The following is a 21,509-nucleotide window of genomic DNA, read 5'->3' as shown; positions in this document are numbered from 1 at the left end:
ACATGCCCAAGTGAGATCTTGCTGCAACACAACTTGCTAACCCAGCAGCACCCAGGGAACTGGGTACAGAGACAGCGGCAGCACTGGTGGTGCTGGGATGAGCAAGGAGAAGAGAGGGTGCACGAACAAGACAGAACAGACCAAAAAAGAGAATTGCTTTGGGATGGATGGACGGATGGATGGATGGATGGGTGGATGGATGGATAGGTGGATGGATGGATGGATAAATGGTAGGGCATTAGACTGGCTGGTGTTAGGCGTGGGTGGATGGACAGAGAGTATCACAGCAGGATTGATGGATGGATGGATGGAGAGAATGGCACTGGGATGAACAGACAGTGAGATAAATCTGTACTGCAATGCATGAATGGATGGATGGAAACGCAATGAGATGGGTGGATGCATAGAATTGTATTGGGATGGACTGATGGACAGACAGACAGATTGGTGGATGGTGAGAACTGCATTGGGATGAATGGATGGGTGAGTGGATGGTGAGAATGGCAGTGATGGATGGAAATGCAATGAGATGGGTGGATGCACAGGACTGTATTGAGATGGACTGATGGACAGACAGACAGATTGGTAGGTAGTGAGAACTGCATTGGGATGAATGGATGGATGGGTGGGTAGCTAGGCAGGCAGACAAATATTATCCTCAAAACTTCTTTGGTAGACCTCTGAGTAGAAGGAAATGTGTCTTGCTGAGCATAGGGGAGAACAGACTGAATTCAAAGAAGCCCTGCTCTTTGGGGATGAGGGCAACAGAGGAAAGCTCTACTCCCCAACAAGAAGAGGGCAGGAAGCCGTTAGGACCTTCTCCTGGGTCCAAACGCCATGCAGGGCTTGGTACCCAATGCCACACGCATGCACACACCATGCCCAAAGGGCTGAGCCAAGCAGGGACACCATGCCCAGTACCTGAGATCTTCAGGGTCTTCGCTGTTTGGAAGAGACACAGCCAGGAGGATGAACGTGAGAAAGAAACAAACCCACCCAAACGGACATACCCCCCAAAATGGCACATGGGGACCAGCCAGGACAGGAAAGGGGCTCGTGGCTGCCAGCACCCCCCCGGAGGATCCTCCTGGGTTCATGCTGAGAAGGTTCATTCAGTGCAATGCACATCAGAGGACAAGGTCCTGCCCTGGCCTTGGCCAACACTGCGTGGCCAGGTACTGAGAGGACATTGTCCCACAGCTCTGCCACCACCCAGGTCCCACAGTGCTCTTCTGTGGGTTTCTGCTCCATCCCCTCCACCTCCCCCCAACTACTGGGCAGCAGCAATGTCAATCAGACTTACTGGGATGTGTTGGGGCTGGCACTGTTGTCCTGGACTCACCCATGCCAGATAAATGTATTTATGCAGATGTACTCTTAATCATGGTTCCCTTGGGAGTCCACTAGCCCTACAGACAGCGTGATCATCACCCTGGTTTGTGGGATTTGGCTGTAGAGGGAGCACAGGACCTGCCTCTCCTTTGCGACGTGACACGGAGGCGGTTTGCAGGTGTGGATGGGTCCCACAGAAAGCTCCTGGAGAACAGGGCTCATGTGCTCACGTCTGCTGTCCTGAACCTGCAGGGGTGCTGGTGCATGAAGCGTTGGCTTCACCCAGCTCTGGACCACACACCCTGCTCTCCCAGCTTAAGAATTAGGAATTAATCTGGATTAAGGAAGATTTGGAGCTTAAATCACACTGGCCTGTATCCTAAATCCTGGGCTGATTTATGCCTGGACAGTCATGTATTCATGGGATATGGGCGATGGGGACGGGCTGGGATGAAAGCAACCCCCTCCTCCAAAAAAGGCAAGATCCCACCAGTGATGACATTTTAGTACCTTGCTACTGACTTGTATCCATCGTTAAACTTAATCCTGAGTGAGGCACCAGAGAGAGAAAAAAAAATAAGGTAAAATACCACAGTGTCAGGCTTCTTGCAGCAGCAAGGGACACGGGGACCTGGTGGGTGCAGGGACATCCCTGCCAAGGAGGGGTGGTGGTACCAGGGTGCTGTGACAGATGCCAGGGGCGACTTCAGCCGTGTGCACCCAGCAATTTAATGGTACGTTGGAAGGGTTGCAAGAAGGATGGGGGCAACTTGACAGGGGCTGATTGTCTTCAGGAGATAATTTCACTTTGCTCAAGGTGAAAAGGACCCCAGACTCGCCCAGTTATGCTGATGGAGGCATCCCTAAGATGTGTGCCCAAATGCCACACTTGAGGCAGCAATTTCAGACCCTCTTTATCTACTTGGCCATGGAGGTTCTGAACCTGTGTACACCGATTTCCCATGCCAGCCAAGAATGGAGACGCACAACCCTACGTGGGTGACCACCCCTTGGGAGATCCCTCTTTCCTTTGACTATAGAGACAACCTAGGAAGATTGGGATCATCGCGAGAGCCTTGCTGAGCTTCCCAGGGCCATGGAGGATGGCACTGGGATGCACCTCACTCATTCTTATAGACACATCAGCTCTGGAAAGCCACTATGAGCAGCAACAGTGCCAAGCAAACATGTTTGCACCATTAACCAGCCCAGGTTGACCAGCCAAGAGCCCAGGACTGACAGAAGAAGGGAGTTCTGCCTCTCCCAGCCTCCTCTCATGGGTATTTCCATCACCAAGTTCAAGTCGAGTGCTTGGCAATGACCCCAGGTCTGGAGCCAGTGACCCATGGGGATTCTCGGTGGCACGTGGAGGGTTGAACCCCGTCAGATACATTTTGGATCCACCAGGTCCCCCCAAGAAAAGATGCCGTCAATAATTCACCGTGACCAGATTGCTTTCGGCTGCAGAGCTCTGTCCTGCCCATGAATATTTCAAGGTCAACAGCTATCGGGTGATGCTTCCCGGGATCTCGGTTTCAAGCTGGTCGGGAGCCATGACGTGCACAGCCCTGTCCCACTAAAGCTGTGGCAGTCCCGTGGGGTCCCCGCTCTCTCTGAGCCACATCTGGAAATGCCCATCTCTCTATACTGGCCATAGAGGGGATGTAAAGAGACATTTATATTGGTAGATAAATGGACCAAGGCCCATTCTCTGGCCATAACAGGGCTTGTGTCCCACAGGTAAAGTCCCTTCTCTCCACAAACTGCATCGAGGCTACTTGTTGGGGGTGGTCCCTGCTCTATCATAGAATCATTTTGGTTGGAAGAGACCCTCAAAGTCATCAAGTCCAACCATAACCTGTATCTAGCACTATCCCTAGGAGCCTCATCTATATGTCTGTTCAACCCCTCCAGGGATGGTGACTCCAGCACTGCCCTGGGCAGCCTGTTCCAATGCCCCACAGCCCTTTGGGGAAGAAATTGTTCCCCACATCCAACCTCAACCTCCCCTGGTGCAAGTTGAGGCTGTTTCCTCTGGTCCTGTCACCTGTTCCTTGGGAGCAGGGACCAACACCCTCCATGCTATGACCTCCTTTCAGGCAGTTGTAGACATCATCATAGTCCTTGGTCCGTCATAAAACATCCCAGACATCTACTGAGCCAAAGCCACAGCAGGGACCACACTAATGACCCAACAGATGGGAAGGTGCCACCCCGTGTCCGGGCTTCCTTCATCACATGGATGCTCCAGGGGATGAGCAGGTTCTTACACCTGCCCCAGTGAAATGCATAAATCTAGACCTGACAGATCTGGGCCTTCAAAGTGTTGGCATTTAAGCCTGGATTTAAGGAAGCACTCTCTGGAGAGCAAGACTTGGAAGGTGTCTTGGCACTGCAGAGGCAGGACTTCAGGGCTGGGGTGGGTATTTACCTAACGTGCCGATCTTCTTCTGCATCATCTCCAAGGCTGGGGCATTTATAGAGAGAGAGGAAAAAAAGCTCTGTGATATAAAAATAAACGGCTCTTCTATTGTGTCAGTATTTTGAAAGAAACAGGATGATTTGCTTCAATACAGGGAGAACGTCAGAACACATTGACACAGCAAACCACTCCATGCACGTCTGCAAACCCACCACCACCCAGCACGGGGCTGATCCTGCTCTGCCCCCCCCCGCTGTGCCTGCAGGCTCCACGGATGGTCCAGACTGGTTTTCTGTGGTTATTTGGGTGCCTGGGGACCAGTCTAGTGCAGTCTAGTGTGGAAGTGACTGGTCCCCTTCATCCCAACCTCCCGACTCTCCTCCCTTCTGCTGGGGGTGAATTTGCTCAAAAAGCTGTTTAGGCTGGAAAAGGCTCATATGGTTGGTGCTGCACCCTGTGCCAGGCTGCCTGGAAGGACATAAGATGAATTATCAGCTGCTTTTTCCCTTGGAAAGTCCTGCCCTCACCCCATCCTGGCTGATTCTATATGAAAAACAAGTACTTTTTTCTGAATTAAGAGAATGGTTCACATCAAAATGCCCTTCGATTCTTTTCAAAAGCCTGAATATGAAACATCTTTTTTAAAATTTTTTTTTTCTCCTGTTTGATTTATGTTAAACTCCAGCGCAGGTTTGCCACAGCCCAAGCCAGGCTCAGCTTTGTGCAATTTCTGCGACATTTCTCAGGGCGTTGTGTCCTCCCGTGCAAAATCCTCCTGGCACCAGGGGAGCTCAGCTGAAACACAGACAATGCTAAAATGTCATTAATGCCTCCAGAGCTGCTGCAATCTGTCTGGGGATTGATCCCAGAGCAGATCTGGTGGGGGTTTGACCCTAGGAGGTGGTGCACCAATATTTTCTGCATCTTCTCCTTCCTGCGGCAAGCTTGTGTGGATGTATCCAGCCTCATCATCCCTGAAAAACCCACCTCAGCTGCTGGAATCTCCCTCTCTCTAACTTTTTCTTCATATCCTTCACTAATCACCCAGCCAGACCGACCAGGAGTGGCCCTGCCCAGGCATCCTGGAGCAGGTGATGAAGGTTCAGCTCTTGTCTCCTGCCCTGCTCTGCAGACAGAGCCCTTGGTCCCAGGCAGGACAAAGGCAGAATGGAATGGAATCAGAGAATCGCAGAATCATAGAATCGCAGAATCATAGAATCACAGAATAATTTTGGTTGGAAAAGACCCTCAAGATCATCGAGTCCAACTATTCCCCCACCCCTGGCACTGCTCCATGTCCCTGAGAACCTCATGTCCGTCTGTCCAACCCCTCCAGGGATGGTGACTCCAGCACTGCCCTGGGCAGCCTGTTCCAATGCCCCACAGCCCTTTGGGGAAGAAATTGTTCCCCACATCCAACCTCAACCCCCCCTGGCGCAACTTGAGGCCGTTTCCTCTCGTCCTGTCACTTGTTGCTTGGGAGAAGAGACCAACACCCTCCGTGCTACAATCTCCTTTCAGGCAGTTGTAGAATGGAACAGAACTGAATGGAGAGGAATATAATAGAATATAGAATATTTCAGTTGGAAGGGACCTACAACAATCAGCTATTACAACCGTCTGACCACTTCGGGGCTGACCAAAAGTTGAATCGTGTTGTTAAGGGCATTGTCCAAACACCTCATAAGCACTGACAGCCATGGAGCATCAACTGCTTCTCCGGGAGCCTGTTCAAGGGTTTCGCCACCCTCTCAGTAAAGAAATGCTACCTAATGTCCAGTCTAAACCTCCCGCGGTGCAGCTTTGAGTCATTCCCACATGTCACAGCCTGGCTGGGGCTGAAGGGACCTCTGGAGATCCCCCAGCCCAACCCCCCTGCTCACGCAGGGTCACCAGAGCAGATCACACAGGTCGGTCCAGGGGGTTTGAATGTCTCAGAGAAGGAGACTCCACAGCCGCTCTGGGCAGCCTGGGCCAGTATGGCTGTTTTAAGAAGAATATTTCCAGCGAGGCAGCAGCCTCCACCACACTGCTTCCCGCAGGTCTGTCAACTGCAGCCTTATTTCTCAACGTGCTCTTTCTCTCTGCCTCAATCATTAGTAGGGAGGGACACCTTTCCTTGTCATGGAGCAAAAAATAGCAAAAAGAGCTTTGCATCTGCACTTTCCTGCCAGGAATCCTGCATGGGGAGCAAATGTGCCACCCCTTAGGGACCTGCTCCTGCTGCTGAGTGCAGGCTGAGCTCAGGGCTTGTGGCTCTCGCTTTGCTAAGGGAGATAAAGCCCAGACTGACAAAGAGAAGGGAAATGAGGCATCCCTTGCCCACAGCTCAGTGCTGTAACATCCCAAATATCTTCTACAAGAAAGTCCTTGAGGTGCTGGAGCAAGTTGAGAGAAGGGAACGGAGCTGGGGAAGGGGCTGGAGCACAAGGGTGATGGGAGCGGCTGAGGGAGCTGGGGGTTCAGCTGGAGAACAGGAGCTGAGGGGAGACCTTCTGATCTCTGACCTGCCTGAAAGGAGCTTGGAGCCAGGGGGGTCGGGCTCTGCTCCCCAGGAAAAAGCACCAGGACCAGAGGAAACGGCCTCAGGTTGCACCAGGGGAGGTTGAGGTTGGATCTTGGAACAAGTGTGTCTTCTGACAGCACGGGGGCTCAGCCTGGCTGCAAATATTTGTGATACAACCCCACTGCCAGCACAAGTTTCCGACACGCATCTCGCCAGCATTGCTGGCACCTCGATTAGGCTGCAAGCGAATGGCTGAGAAGTGCTTGGCAAGCCCGGCGCTATTTATATATTATTCTTGCTGTTGCTGCTGCTTTTCCCATTTCAAGGTCTGTCTGTTTCTCCGTCCCCTTCTCCATCACCTCAGGAAAGGGAATCAGCTGAATAACAAAATAATGTCCCTAATGAGCCAGGGGAGGAGGTAAACAGCTTTGTGATGGAGACAACACTGACAGCCTGTGGAAATCTGGGGGCGACCTTTCTACTACCTTCATTCAGATTCAAAGCCCCCACAGAGGGACACAAAGGATGGAAACAGACACACAGAATTACAGGCAAAGGAGCTGCCAAGAAGATTTCAAGTCCAACTTCTCTCCTAATGGGGATCAGCTCACCCCAAGCCATTCCTCAGATGTGTATCCAGCTTGTACTTCAGCATGTCCAGGGCTGGGAGCTGAGCCCCCTCCCAGTCCGACCTGGGGTTTCTCTCCCTTTATCCTTACAGCTCATCTCACTGTCCCCTCACAGACATTGGATTTGTGGCTGTCCTGTGCCAAAATGATGAGCGGTTCATTCCCATCTTGACCCAAACCTTGAAGGCAAGGCAGGAGCTAGCCTTGGCTTTGAACTGGGCTTGCACAGCATGGCCAGGGCCACAGGCTGGTGTGGCACAGCAGGGCTGTCCCATCTCAGTCCCCAAACTGAGCAGAGGTACCACGGGAAGCTGAAGGCATTGCACAGCAATCATAGAATCGTAGAATCACAGGATCACAGGATGGTTTGGGTTGAAGGGCCCTTCCCAGCTCCCCAGTGCCCCCCTGCCATGGGCAGGGACATCTGCACCAGCTCAGGTTGCTCAGAGCCCCGTCCAGCCTGGCCTGGGATGTCTCCAGGGATGGTTCAGCCACCACCTCTCCGGCCAACCTGGGCCAGGCTCTCATCACCCTCAGCACAAACAATTTCTTCCTCATGTCCGGCCTGAATCTCCCTCCTTTAGTTTAAAGCCATCACCCCTTGTGCTGTCACTACAGGAGCGGAGGGGCAGAATCCCCTCCCAAACCTGCTGCTCACACTGCTGGGGACGCAGCCCAGGACACGGGTGTTTTTTGGGCCAGGTCATGGCCAATCTCTCACCCCCAGCACCCAAAGTGCTTCTCCTGGGGGCTGCTCTCACCATGCCCCATCCAACACATGGTGTGTCATCTCCCACATCCGGGCTTGGCCCGAGTGGCATCTGAGCATTTGGGGGACCCCTAGGCATCCAGCAGCTTTGTCAGGGCTCTTTGACTGTCCCTCCATCTCCAGGCACCCAGACATCCCAGATGCAGCTACAGCCTGGGGCATGTGCAGGAACGGCCATTCTTCTGGGGTGTCCTGCTCACCGGGTATGAGCTACAGCCACGTACCTGTGCACTATGAAATTAAAATTTCCATGGCACACCTCCTGCCTTTGAAGCCAAACTGCCTGGCACACATCACACCCACGATGATGCTTCCAACCCAAAGAAAGGGTTTGGATGGACAATGCCTAATCTTCTCTTTGGGACTGTTGTACCCCCCAACCCTGCCCAGGGAACATTTGGGTCAGTGACAGGCAGCCAAACCCTTCTCAGAGACTGTCCTAATAATTTACTAATGTTATGGCCACTTTGGATGCTTGGCCTGGCACTGTCTAATTAATGAGACTCGACAGAGGTGTTCACCAGTACAGATGTGGCCATCAGTTCCCATGACAAAGAGCCGATATCTTCACGCTAGTGAAGCTTGAGGCACCTGGCGACTGGCTGTGTGGGGAGCTGCTACGAGAAATGAGCTCCCCAGAAAAGCTGTGTGTAGGAAAAACAATCCTCATGAGCTTTCTGCCATCACTGGACCCACACGAGTTGAGAATTGCCTCCAAAAATGCACCTTCCTCTGGCTGAGCTGCTCCCAAAGGCATTGGTTTGGTCCCTGGGTTTTACCTGAACTCTTTTTTGCAGCTCCTCCCCAAACTCTTCCTGGCACAGGGTGGGGAAGGACTCACAGCACCGCACTGCAAGATCAGCCACTGCAAACAGCGCTCAGATCCCCAACACATCAACAGGAGCTGGACACGGCTGAGCTCTGGTTCCGGGGACAACTGTGCCTGATGTGTGGTGGGACCTGGAGAAGCACGGGGACCTCAAAGGCGAGGTGGTACCCCAGCCCTATTCCATTCTGGATCCCAGCACCCCTCCTGAGCATCCTTTCCAAGGATGCTCTTCCAGCCGTTCCATTTCTTCTCCCCACCAGCTCTCCTGCAGCCGAGAAATGGAAATCCAGGGGTGACACTTGTGGGACATCCATAAGGACAGGGCAGGAGCAACACAGCACTGCAAACCCCGCAGGCACAGCACGAGTGGGTGCTGACCGGCTCCCTACCTTGTGTTGAGGGATCCCTGGCTAAGGGTGTCCCCCTCTCCCAAAAGTTCGTCTTCACTGTGGTAATACATCTCATCCTCTTCTATCCTGCGAGGACAGTGACACAGAAAACATCAGCCCTTTCCCTCAGTGTTCGGAACAGACGTGGTGGAGACATTAATGAGCAGGTCCCTTGGGGCTGGCAGGGCAGCAAGATCCAGCCAAGCCTGACAGCCCCTGAGCTCAAATAACCTCCTGGGGACAAGGCTCCAAACCAGAGGACCTGGGGAAGCTCCTTGGGACAAAAACAGCAGGTGAAACCCGTTTAAGTGCAATTCACAGAATCACAGAGTCATTTTGGTTGGAAAAGAACTTTAAGGTCACCAAATCCAACTGTTAACCTCACACCGGCAAGTTCACCACTGCCTCATGTCCCTGAGAACCTCATGTCCGTCTGTCCAACCCCTCCAGGGATGGTGACTCCAGCACTGCCCTGGGCAGCCTGTTCCAATGCCCCACAGCCCTTTGGGGAAGAAATTGTTCCCCACATCCAACCTCAACCTCCCCTGGTGCAACTTGAGGCCATTGTCCACATGCAAACTTAAGCTTGGGACAGTGGGACTCGCATGCCTGGCTTTTTTGGCTAAGGGATTCTCCTCCTTCTCCTCCTTCAAAACAGTGGTGGATAAGTCCTGTGTACAAAGGGATTTTATTTTTTAAAGCATCATGGATCTGAAGGAGAAACTGAAGCCAAATATCAAGGGATTTTCACCCAGCTGTGACCACCAGGAACCACTCACCCACCCACCAAGAACTGCTGACCTGTGGAAAAATGCAGTGCAAGGATCAGAGCCACAGTAACACGCAGATGCCACAGTGGTATCCAACCTCCACATGGCCTCGCTGCCTGTTTATAAACTGATGCATTTATTTCAGGTCTCCAACAGGAAGGATTTTTCACCAATGATGTACAAACCAACTCAAAAAGTCCTTCTGCTCCAGCACAGCACAGCAGCCACAACGTGCACCTGGGCAGGAGAGCTCAGCAAACTGCACACCCGGCTGGGATCTTCCAGGCTAAATGTGTTTGTCCTCAACCTCCAGCCGAGCTAAGCTTTATAGATTTACTTTACATCCCTGGAAGCCTGATCCAGAGCCTCCATTCATCTGACCGCCTGCTGCAAGCGCTGCATCAGCCACGCGCCGTTAATGGCATCTCCAGTGACAGCAAAGTCACGTTCACATCGTGCTGCCCATGTCTCCAAATGATTTCCCAGCATATGGGGCAGACAGACAGACTGGAAGCCACTCTGCAAGCCGGGCTGTGCTGGTGCCCTGCTCTGCCATCCTCCTCCTCAAATCCTTCAGCATCTTCCCTGCTCAGCCACATCACGGTCCGCTGAGCCGGGAAACGAAACTGCACTTTCAATTTGCGTGAAAATTCACAGGTTTCAGCCCAATTCACACAGTTAATTAACTGCCTAAGAGCAATGCGAGGGGCTGGAAATATCTTCCCTCAATTTCACACCATGGGGAAAAAGAAATTTTGCCCTTATATGTCCACAATGAAGTGCTAAACCCAGACAGAAAGCAAACGCTACTGAAGAACACAATTGCGTAACCTCAGCGGGGGGATGGACGGCTGCAGCAGCGCCTGCCAGCTAAACGCTGTGTAAAAAGCAGCCGATTCCGAGGAGTGTGTTTGGATTCCCACCTCCAGGCTGGGCTCCCCCGTGGATGTGGGGACACCTTTGGGACTGTAGCCCTTGAACAAGGGCTGTGCTCATCCCGGGAGAGCCGGGGTGACCTGGGGACTCTGCCCGTCCCACTCACAGAGTCACTCTCCTCCACCAGTTTATCCCCTTCCACGAGACTTTTAGCAGCTTCAGGACTTGGACATTTCCACTCTTCCAACTCAAAGAGGCCAATGAGTTGAAGAGGTACTGGAGTGGAAATGAAAAAAGTCACTATCATGGACAACACAACTGCATAAACTATGTAAACCTGCTCGAAAATCTGGCTTAGCAGCCTGGGAACCCAATATATTTACAGACAAGTGGTTTTACACTTGCAAAACTCTGTTGTGTGATGAGCTGGGTGGGGATTTGAGCACAGGGTTGAGAGTATCCATGATGGGGTGGGCTGGATCCGGCCCAGCATCACTGGGGCCTCAGTGCCCACCCACACCTTGGCCCCATGGTTATACACGAGGTGGTGAAGGGGTCCTTCCTCCCACCAAGGACTCATAAACCACAGCTCGCGGCAGAACTGGTCCCAGCTTGCACTTCATCCCACGGACAGTCAACTGCAGCGTCCCCAGTCCTGAGCCCTTTCCACCCATTCAAGTCATCAGGAGGGTCTGCAACTGGTTACAGCAGCTCTGGGTCAGAGAACAGAAGGACACAGTCCCTGAGCTTGTCTTCATCCAGTGTCAGGTCCCGTCAGCTTAGGAAGACACAAGGGTGATGCTAAGGACCGTTAAATGAATATAAAGCTGGTAACAGCATCCCTGAGAAGAACTGGAGGTGTCCCCACCTGCCACCACAGGGTGACAGGTCCCTCAGATAATCCAGAAAGGGCTCTGGCCCAGACGCTGCCTTTGGGATGGGATTTCAGTCAAGGCTGGTGAGGTGCAGAGGTCCTGACATGCTGCCGTGGAGAGAGCTCTGGAAATATCTTAGAGAAGCCACGTGCTTGTCTGTCTGAGGGTTAATGCTGCAAGGGAGGAGCAAGGACTCGTCCTGTCCTCCTGCCATGGTGTCCCTGCTTTCTCCTTCAGCCTCTGCCATGCCAACCGCCTTGCCATGGGATGTGCACGCTCAGGATGTCCCCAGCACAGGGACACGGGTCAGTGGCGCTGGCACTGTCACCTTCCACCCCAGAAGCACCACACTGGTGTGGTTCTGTGGCCAACACGCACTCGCCCCTCAGCACATGTACAGCTCAGTTCTGGGGTCACCACGAGCTCCATCGAGATGCAAAACCCCACACATGGCTCTACACCCCACACATGGCTGTAATCCCATCCGAGTCCTGACCGATCGCCAGACCCTTAATCCTCTCTGAATCTATAGTTAATTACATTTGCATCATGCTACAAACCTCAGCGCTTGCTGGAAGGTTCAGCTCAGTGCTGGGCAGATGTGGGGGATCTGCTGGCACCGGGGTTGGACACTGACAGCCCAATCTCACCTCGAGCTGTGATAATGGCTCTTCTGACAGCCAGGAGATGTGACACACCTTAGCAGAGCCCTGGGGTAACGCTGTCCTTTTGTGACAAGCCAAGCCCTCCCCAGGCCCGCTGCCATCACCCATCTCCAAGTGCTGAGTCCTACATTACCTTCTGAAGCTCCTCTCTGCGGACTGCTGGTTGGATTTACCCGGAGAGATGTCCGAGCCTTGTCGGTGGCCAGAGAGGAGGCTGTCTGTCTCTAAGGGGTACCTGCCATCCCCCTCCGAGTGGACGCTGGGGGTCTCCAGGAACTCCTTGTCATTCCACGCACCCATGGTCCCGTCCAGAGCCTGGTACCTGATCTCTATGGAGATGCTGGTCTGCAACACACAAGGAAGACAAAATCAGCCCCCAAGGGAGGAAGGAAGGTCCTGCAAAATCTGGAAGGCAGGAATAGCTGTTGCATCACCTGGTTTGATTTCTGAGCTTTACTGACCCCAAAGTCTCTTCTTTCCTAGTGCATGAGACAGTTGGAGAGCAGGTCTTTGGCTTCAGGAGGTGCCCAATGCCAGGAGAGAGCTGGGGCTGTTGAGCTGGAGAAGAGAAGCTGAGAGGGATCTGATCAATGGGATCAATATCTCAGGGGGGGTGTCAGAGGATGGAGCAGACTCTGTTCAGTGGTGCCCAACGCCAGGGTGAGGGGCAACGGGCACAGACTGAAACACAGGAAGGTCCATGTGAACACGAGGAGAAACTTCTTTGCCGGGAGGTGCCAGAGCCTGGCCCAGGCTGCCCAGAGCGGCTGTGGAGTCTCCTTCTCTGAGACATTCAAACCCGCCTGGACCGACCTGTGTGATCTGCTCTGGTGACCCTGCGTGAGCAGGGGGGTTGGACTGGGGGATCTCCAGAGGTCCCTTCAACCCCAGCCAGCCTGGGATGCCGGGATGGTGTCTGACCTGGCACGGTGCTGCAGCCTTTCTCCTGCTCAGGGACCTGATTCATTTGGAGTTGCTGGTGCACCCCAGACCAGCTACCTCAGACACGAGAGACACCAAAAGCCTTGACCAGCAGACAAACCCTCCAAGCAGCTGAGGGCACCATGAGCAGATGAAGCCGTGCCATGTTGGTGTGTTTTTCTCTGCGGTGCATCACCTTGTGAAGAATTCGTGCCCTGCTGTGAAGTGCTGGGCTGCCAAACCCCACTGATGGATGAGGTTCTTAGGGATGTGGTTTAGAGGTGGAATCAGCAATGTGAGGTTAACAATCAGACTCGATGATCTTAAAGGTCTTTTCCAACCAAAATGATTCTATGGCCTCAAGTTGCGCCAGGGGAGGTTGAGGTTGGATCTGGGGAACAATTTCTTCCCCAAAGGGCTATGGGGCATTGGAACAGGCTGCCCAGGGCAGTGCTGGAGTCACCATCCCTGGAGGGGTTGGACAGACGGACATGAGGTTCTCAGGGACATGGGGCAGTGCTGGGGATGGGGGAACAGTTGGACTCGATGATGTGGAGGGTCTTTTCCAACCAAAATGATTCTATGATTCTATACATGGTGCCTTGCTCCTACCTGGCCCATCCCATCCCATCTCCGGGCAGGGTTAGCCCAGCGATGGGCGTCCCTGGGGAGGTTTGGATAGACCCTGGTTTGGGGAGGGGGTGTCCCAGCCTGGCCATGACCAGCCTGGCTGGGACACGGGGACAGGAGGGACCTGGCACTGGGTCTGGCCAAGCTTCATCTCAAGCCTCTTCTGGATGAACCAAGAGAAGGTCCTCTCCCTCTTCTACATGGTCATTCTCCACTTACCCACCCAAGATTGCACCGGGCTGCTGCACCAAATCCCCTGAAAAATCATTCTCCATATCTAATTACAAATCAAATCTGTGAGTTCATCTTGCTGCGAAAAGCCACTGGCCCCGTCTTCGCCCTGATGTCCAAAGCCCTTCTAAAACCACTGCTTTGGACAAAACAGCCAGAAAAAATACCTCTGCTAAAAACCATAACTATTTTGAAAGGCAAACAGCTGCTACAAAGATCAAAGCAGAACCAAAAACCGGATCAAAGCAAAACCAAAAACCACCTCCACTTGGCTTCCATGGTGAAATTATAAGTTACATAATATGCAAAAGCAATTGATTTTAGACACAAGGACAAAACAAAAAGGCTGTCAAAGAGTGAGTGGGAGAATTTATCACCAAATCTTCCTTTTTTTCATGTATATGTGTAAGAGGGGGAGCAGCATCCTGACCTGCTCCAACCTCAGCTTGTCAAAGGGACCATGAAAGGATGGAAAATACAAGATGTGGCCTGGAAAGATTCTGCTTATTTAGCAAACGCCAGCTAAGGGGTGGCTCAAACGCAGAGCTTTGTGGAAGGTTTTGACTGATTATTTTCTCTTTGTGCAGCAAAATACAAATTTGAGTCAATCAAAATGATTTGCCACACTGTGATAACTTCACCAAGCTGTTTCGGGTTGTTTAAAGAAGCAAATGCAGAGGAGAGACAAAGATCCATGGTGAAACATCAAGGTTTCACATTTTTTCAAACCGCCTCAACTCTGTCATGAAACATTTGATCTTGAAATCTCATTTTTAAACTGTATTTAAAGGTTCAAAAATCCTTCAAAATAAATGAAAAATTATGGCTTTAATAAACTGAAAGATTTTGGTTTGGGCTGAGTAAAATCATGACTTGTTTGAAGGGAAATTAGTAGGTGTGAGCTGAAAACAAGAGAAATTCACTCTGGAAACAAAAGTCTTGTTTTCGAAAGCAAAGAAAATGAAGGAGTGGAATGGTTCAATGCAGGGCTGGTGGATTGCACCATCACTGGATGTTTAAAAATAATTTAATTGGGTTTTTTTGCTGGGGGGGGGGGGGGGGTGGTATTTTGTTTGTTTGTTTTTTCACCACTGGAGATACTAACAAATTCTGAGATGGCCCAGACCCTCTCTTGTGGGAGGCCAGGTGACATGATTGTAATGTTCCTCCTGGCTTTACAATTCCTGGCTCTTTTAATCTCTTTGCTGAGGCAGGTCAAGAGATCAGGGCTGGCTGAAGCTGCCGGTGATGTTTTACAGTCAGCCCAGAAAACAATTTCCAACCCTTCCTTTGTGTTTGACTACAGAAAGATCAAATTATGCTTGGAAACGTTCATTGACAGTGGCTGAACACGAGCCAGCGTGTGCCCAGGTGGCCAAGAGGCCCCGGCATCCCGGCTGGGACCAGCACCGGTGTGGCCAGCAGGCCCAGGGCAGTGACTGTCCTGTGCTGGGAATGGGGAGGCCAAACCTCCAACCCTGGGGCAGTTTTGGGCCCTCATGACACCCCTTGAGGTGCTGGAGCGAGTTGAGAGAAGGGAACGGAGCTGGGGAAGGGGCTGGAGCACAAGGGTGATGGGAGCGGCTGAGGGAGCTGGGGGTTCAGCTGGAGAACAGGAGCCGAGGGGAGACCTTCTGATCTCTGACCTGCCTGAAAGGAGCTTGGAGCCAGGGGGGTCGGGCTCTGCTCCCCAGGAACAAGCGCCAGGAGCAGAGGAAACGGCCTCAAGTTGCGCCAGGGGAGGCTCAGGTTGGATCTTGGATCGGTTCCTTCTGAAAATTTCATCATTCTCACCATCAAGAAGTTGCACGTATTTAATTTTCATCCATTGATTTTCCTGTCCTCCCTTGTGACACTGAAGGGTCTTAAAAATAGGGGATTTTCTTCTTTTGGAGGGTCCCAGGGACTTTAATCAGGCAACTTCTCAGTCTGATAACCCAAGAGAACAGCAGGAGCTATTTTCTCCAACCCTGATAATATTGTTGCAGCCCAGGTCTGCATCCCCTCCATTTCTTCTCTCCCTCCTCAGGACTGTATTCCTTGTACTTTTACTGGTTTCATTCCCTCTGTCCTCACAGGAGAAGTCACCTCCCATCTCCTCCTAATGAAACCACTCGTCTTTTCACTGCTAATTGCTCGTCGTCAGCACAGAGATTCACACACAATTGCATTTTTCCTTTATGCTGAGTGTAGGAAGCCGCTTATAAAGGAATAAGAAGAAGGAGGAGGGGAGAGCCTGAGTTTTTCTTTTTTCGATGAAAACACCAGGGTTTTGATAGCCAAGATCAGAAGTAGCTGTATGTCCACGTGTGTTATAAAACTCAGTCTCCACGGAAGCGGCTCCCATGGGATGCGTTCAGCAGATGGAAACGCAGTGAGTTACACAGCAGCTGCTCCGCGGACAAGGAGCCTCTTCCTCAGCATCGGGGGCTCTGTTTGGGGGATGCAGACCCCCACCCAGCAGCAGTTTTTATCCTGATTTACCCAGAGGGGTGTGAAGAGCAGGACTTCGGGCGAGCTGCTGCACCAGGCATTGCTCATGTGCTCCAGGGCTCAGATAAAAGCAGCGTGGAGATCAAATACTGTAAATGTTGAGCATTTCAAACACCCGGTACTACTGGTATGGATTAAATCTGACACACCAATGGCCGGGGAAGAGCCAGCATGGGGTTGCTCAGGCGCAGGAGAGCACTGGGAGCACTGGGAGCACTGGGAGCCGAGCCCAGTGTGGGACTGTGGTCCAAGCAGCTGCTCAGCATCTCTGCCGGGATCTGAGGACCACGCTGGGCTCTGAGCTGCCACAGGACATTTCCAGGCTATTTCTGAGCTGTGCGCAAGCATTTCCACCCCATCCGTGTGTGGATTAAACCTGATCCCTCCCTGCTCTGCCCCATCCCACACTTGTCACGGTGTGCGGAACAACCGGCCTTTGCTCTGCGCCCCCTGAACGGCCCTGGCTGCCTTCGTCCTTCAGACCAAGATGGATGGACCGAGGGATGAAGGAAAGGTTGAGGATCTGGGGATTCAGGTATGTAACAGGGAATTCTCTGTTCCCACCGAAGCAGCAGAAATACGGACGGATGGACCAGCCATCAAAGGGCAGCAGCGGCTGCTTGTTCCTCGCGACCCACCTGAATGGCTGAATTGTTGTCGTCTATGAGCGTGTCCGTCACCTCCACCTGCCCTTCCTCCACCACCTTCTGCAGGACCATCCGGAAAGTGCCAATGAGCCTACAGAGCAAAGAGAAGAAACATCAGGCGAGCTGTGATGAGCACCCACCACTGCTCGTTTTTAACGGGAAAGGGCTTGCTCTGCTGGCCAAGTCACCAGAGCTTGGTTTTGCTCCCCATTTGCCACAGGAGGAGATGACAGACATGAGATGCAGGATCAGAGCATGGCTGTGAGCTCCACCAGCTCAGTGGAGATGGTGGGCAAAGGAGAAGCCAGGAGAGGAGCCACATCGAGGTAATGCTGCGGGACAAGGAGGGAAAGAGACTTTGGGAACAGCAGCCTTGAATTACTGGGATGCAACCAAGGGAACCCAGACTGGTCTTCCCCACCCTGAATGTCTGCAGTTCTGTCTGCACCAGTAAATCCAACAAGGCAAGAACCAGGGCACTGTCGCTCACCCACCTGCATCAGGACATCGTCAGGGCCATGGCATGGGGAGGTCCTGTTGTCATCAGCACTGAAAAGAATGAACCCTTTCAGCAGGGCCTGTTGTGATAGGACAAGGGGTGATGGTTTTCAACTAAAGGAGGGAGATTCAGGCCAGACATGAGGAAGAAATTGTTTGTGCTGAGGGTGGTGAGAGCCTGGCCCAGGTTGGCCAGAGAGGTGGTGGCTGAACCATCCCTGGAGACATCCCAGGCCAGGCTGGACGGGGCTCTGAGCAACCTGAGCTGGTGCAGATGTCCCTGTGCATGATCCTGAGGGTCTCTTCCAACTAAAATGATCCTATGATTCTATGATCTAACTGATTTTAGTGGCTCTTGCCCGGGCTCGCTGCAGCCTGCTGCTCTTGCAGCCAGGGAGTGCAGCCCCATGTGCAATAAAATCAGCCACGTTTGTTAAATTACAGGTCCAAATAGTTACCAGAGATCGTGGAGAAGCCTAGCGCTCTCTAATAAAAGTCATTACTTATTTGCCAGCCTGTCAAGGAGCTGTGGCTTTATATTCTTCGTGTTCTGCTGTTGCACCGGAGGGACCTTCCCAGCTGGAGAACAGCCAGCTATAAATCAACAAGTGACTCCTGACATGGAAAAATCCCTGAAACAGTGAATGCACAGCTGCTTTACAGCATCTGCCTTGCATGTCACCTGTAGTGCTGTGACCGCAGGTGACAGAGAAGACATTACATGGCACACCAGGACCACGTCTGCACTGCTCTGCCAGCTGGGCCAGCGAAAAGCTGCTGCTGATCAAACTCCTTCCTTGCAAACCTCAAGGCGTCACTTACTGTGATGCTGATTTATTGAGATGTGATTTCAGAGAGGGAGACAAGAACTCCCCATGCTGTGAGGTGGGATATTAGAATCAGAGAATTATTTTGGTTGGAAGAGACCCTCAAGATCATTGAGTCCAACCATTCCCCCAGCCCTGGCACTGCCCCATGTCCCTGAGAACCTCATCTCCGTCTGTCCAACCCCTCCAGGGATGGTGACTCCAGCACTGCCCTGGGCAGCCTGTTCCAATGCCCCACAACCCTTTGGGGAAGAAATTGTTCCCCACATCCAACCTCAACCTCCCCTGGCGCAACTTGAGGCCGTTTCCTCTGCTCCTGGCGTTTGTTCCTGGGGAGCAGAGCCCGACCCCCCCTGGCTCCAAGCTCCTTTCAGGCAGGTCAGAGATCAGAAGGTCTCCCCTCAGCTCCTGTTCTCCAGCTGAACCCCCAGCTCCCTCAGCCGCTCCCATCACCCTTGTGCTCCAGCCCCTCACCAGCTCCGTTCCCTTCTCTCAACTCGCTCCAGCACCTCAAGGCCTTTCTGGGCGTGAGGGGCCCAGAACTGCCCCAGGATTGGAGGTGCATCAAGACAGACTCAGGTAGCTTTGGCTCACCAGACTGCCCCAGAGTGACCTGATGAAGGAACAGAAAGTTTCCTGCGAGCACAGAGCGATGGCAGACGTGTCTGTAGGTGGAAACACCTCTCAGACACAAAGCAAGTCCTTACTGCTGTGATGGGAAATGCGAACTGAGGTGGAACCAGTTGGATCTCCAGAGAACTTGCCCCGGGCTCAGGCTCCCTGCCAGCAGCTCTGGTTTACAGAGTTACCCTCAGGAAGAGCCAGGGTCTCCAGACCAGGCATGTTGCTGAAGGACACGGTGTGACCTCTATGGGACCCAGGAACAGCCAGGTTTTCACCTGTCTTTGCAGTGGGCTACGTGTATACAGAGTCTGCAAAGCTCAGCTGCCATAAACCAAGCATGTGTTTGACACCAGGAGTGTGTGCACCAGGTTCACACAGATAACTGGACTTTACTGACCAATTTAATGCTCTAGAAATCCTGACTTACATGAGACTGCAGCCCTCCTTCCACTTCAGCACCTCAGGCTGATTGAGGATGAGCTTTGAAGGTCCCTTCCAACCCAAAACATTCTGTGATTCTCCCTGAGAGCATCTGGATCTGGTCCTGTCACAGCAAATAGCAAAAAGAGGTGGGGGGGAAAAAAACAAAACAAAACCAAAACCCAAACAGGAATCAGAGTGCAAACATCTCCAAAAGGCATTTCATGCACAGCCCTCCTGTGCTTGCTCTGGAGCGTGGCTGTGGGATGAGGGGACCTGAGGCTGATGGAGAACCCCCGAGTCAGGCGACATCTCCGCATGAGATGGGGATGTCCCAGGCAGAGGGACCCATCAGGAGAGCACGTGTCCCAGCTGCAGCAGAGCCAGGAGCCGCTCCTGACCCCCCAAAAGGACTTGCCAGACACCTCCTGCTCCTGTGACCTGCTGCGGTGCTGCCTCTGTCCAGGACAAGGTCACCCAAGAGAAGCCCAGGGCTGGAGCAACATCACGTCCATCTCCAGCGGTGATGCTCTCCCCAGCTGAGCTCCAGTCGAAAGCCCACGCTGCCTGTGAGGGCTTGGAATCACGGGCTGTTGCTCCACGGGAGCAGACAGAAGCTGGGATGTCAGAGCCAGTCCCACCCCGTGGCAGCTTTTCCCCGGCTGCACTATCTGGGTGGGGACAGGCAAAGAGCAGATGCCTCCATCTCTTGGAGATGGTGAGATGGAGGTCCTTTCACCATCCTCTTAGCACATCTTTGCAACGCTTTCAGCCTGATTTGAGTGCTCGTGCACTCACAGAATCCCAGCCTGGTTGGGGTGGAAGGGACCTCTGGAGATCCCCCAGTCCAACCCACCTGCTCACGCAGGGTCACCAGAGCAGATCACACAGGTCGGTCCAGGGGGTTTGAATGTCTCAGAGAAGGAGACTCCACAGCCGCTCTGGGCAGCCTGGGCCAGGCTCTGGCACCTCCCAGCAAAGAAGTTTCTCCTCATGTTCACATGGACCCTCCTGTGCTTCAGTCTGTGCCCGTTGCCCCTCACCCTGGCGTTGGGCACCACTGAACAGAGTCTGCTCCATCCTCTGACACCCACCCTGAGATATTGATCCCATTGATCAGATCCCTCTCAGCTTCTCGTCTCCAGCTGAACAGCCCCAGCTCTCTCAGTGTCTCCTCATCACAAAGATGCTCCAGATCCCAAATCGCTCCCCAGCTCTGCTCACAAACCTCAGCCCAGCTCATCTGCAAGAGTGCGAATTTTTTGGGAAGACGGATCAGCGTTAGGCTTGGAATAACACGCTCCTTCCTCAGACCCATCTAACACACTTGCCCTGGCAGGCAAGAGCCAAGCAAGAGGGAATGAAATATTCAGCACTTGTCTACACGGCCTTTCATTTCCAAGTGTTTCATAATTCATCGAGCACCTTGCTCTCCTCCCCGGCATTTCTGCTGATGGAAAGAGCAGGACTTTTTCTGGGTCACTCGTAATTTTAGCAGACTGTAGGAACATCTCTTATTTCCAACCCAGCCTGGCTGGTTCGGTGCTTAGAGCTTGTTCAAAGCCTCAGCTCAGGGCAGTCTGGGGCTGCTGCACACCCCATGTCATACCACACTTTGCTCTTTGCCCGTGTGGCACGTGCCATTTTTCAATGAATCCGTGTCCCTGGTGCAGTTCAGGAGAGACAGTGGCCATGGGGACTGTGACCCCCCCAGGCATGGCCAGCACTGAAGTGCCTGTTCCCTCTGAGCAAGGGCTCCGCAGACAAGATGTGCATCTGCCTTTGCTAAGATTATCCTCCAGCCCATGGAGTCCCGTCCCCTCTTCTCTGCTTAGTGTCCCTTGGATTCTGTTTGCTCCCTGGGTTTCTGCAGCCAGGTAGAGCCTCTGGTGTGGGGGTGGCATCTTCATCCATCCATCCATCCATCCATCCTTCCATCCACCCATCTATCCATCATCAGATCCTGGGAGGTGACAAAACGCAAATTGTGACATCTCTAGTCCCCACCTCCAGCCACCCCTCACAAGGTAGGTGGGAAAGCAGAAGGCATGCCACTGCTTTTAACCCATTGCCACTGCTTTTAACCCATTGCCAGGCCTGCAAGAGCCCAGGAGATTGGAATGAAGGCTCAGATGCCCAAGGAAAGATCCAACCTG

General features: G+C 52.8%; 1 protein-coding gene across 1 annotated transcript in view; it reads right to left on the bottom strand.

Annotated features, from left to right (window-relative positions):
- The window catches only part of OTOF (otoferlin), a 112,723-nt gene that overhangs the window by 57,938 nt on the left and 33,276 nt on the right, over window positions 1-21,509 (bottom strand). The window contains exons 4-8 of the mRNA XM_065630391.1: window positions 16,976-17,075; window positions 12,196-12,407; window positions 8,877-8,963; window positions 1,843-1,878; window positions 922-942 (exon numbers count right to left, since the gene is read on the bottom strand). Of these exons, the coding sequence (XP_065486463.1) occupies window positions 922-942; window positions 1,843-1,878; window positions 8,877-8,963; window positions 12,196-12,407; window positions 16,976-17,075 (456 nt within the window). The remainder of the gene's footprint in view (window positions 1-921; window positions 943-1,842; window positions 1,879-8,876; window positions 8,964-12,195; window positions 12,408-16,975; window positions 17,076-21,509) is intronic.

This window comes from Caloenas nicobarica, chromosome 3, assembly GCF_036013445.1.
Source record: "Caloenas nicobarica isolate bCalNic1 chromosome 3, bCalNic1.hap1, whole genome shotgun sequence".
NCBI classification, from domain to species: Eukaryota; Metazoa; Chordata; class Aves; order Columbiformes; family Columbidae; genus Caloenas; species Caloenas nicobarica.
Note: the sequence above shows the minus strand (reverse complement) of the source record. Positions and strands in the feature narration are given on the sequence as shown.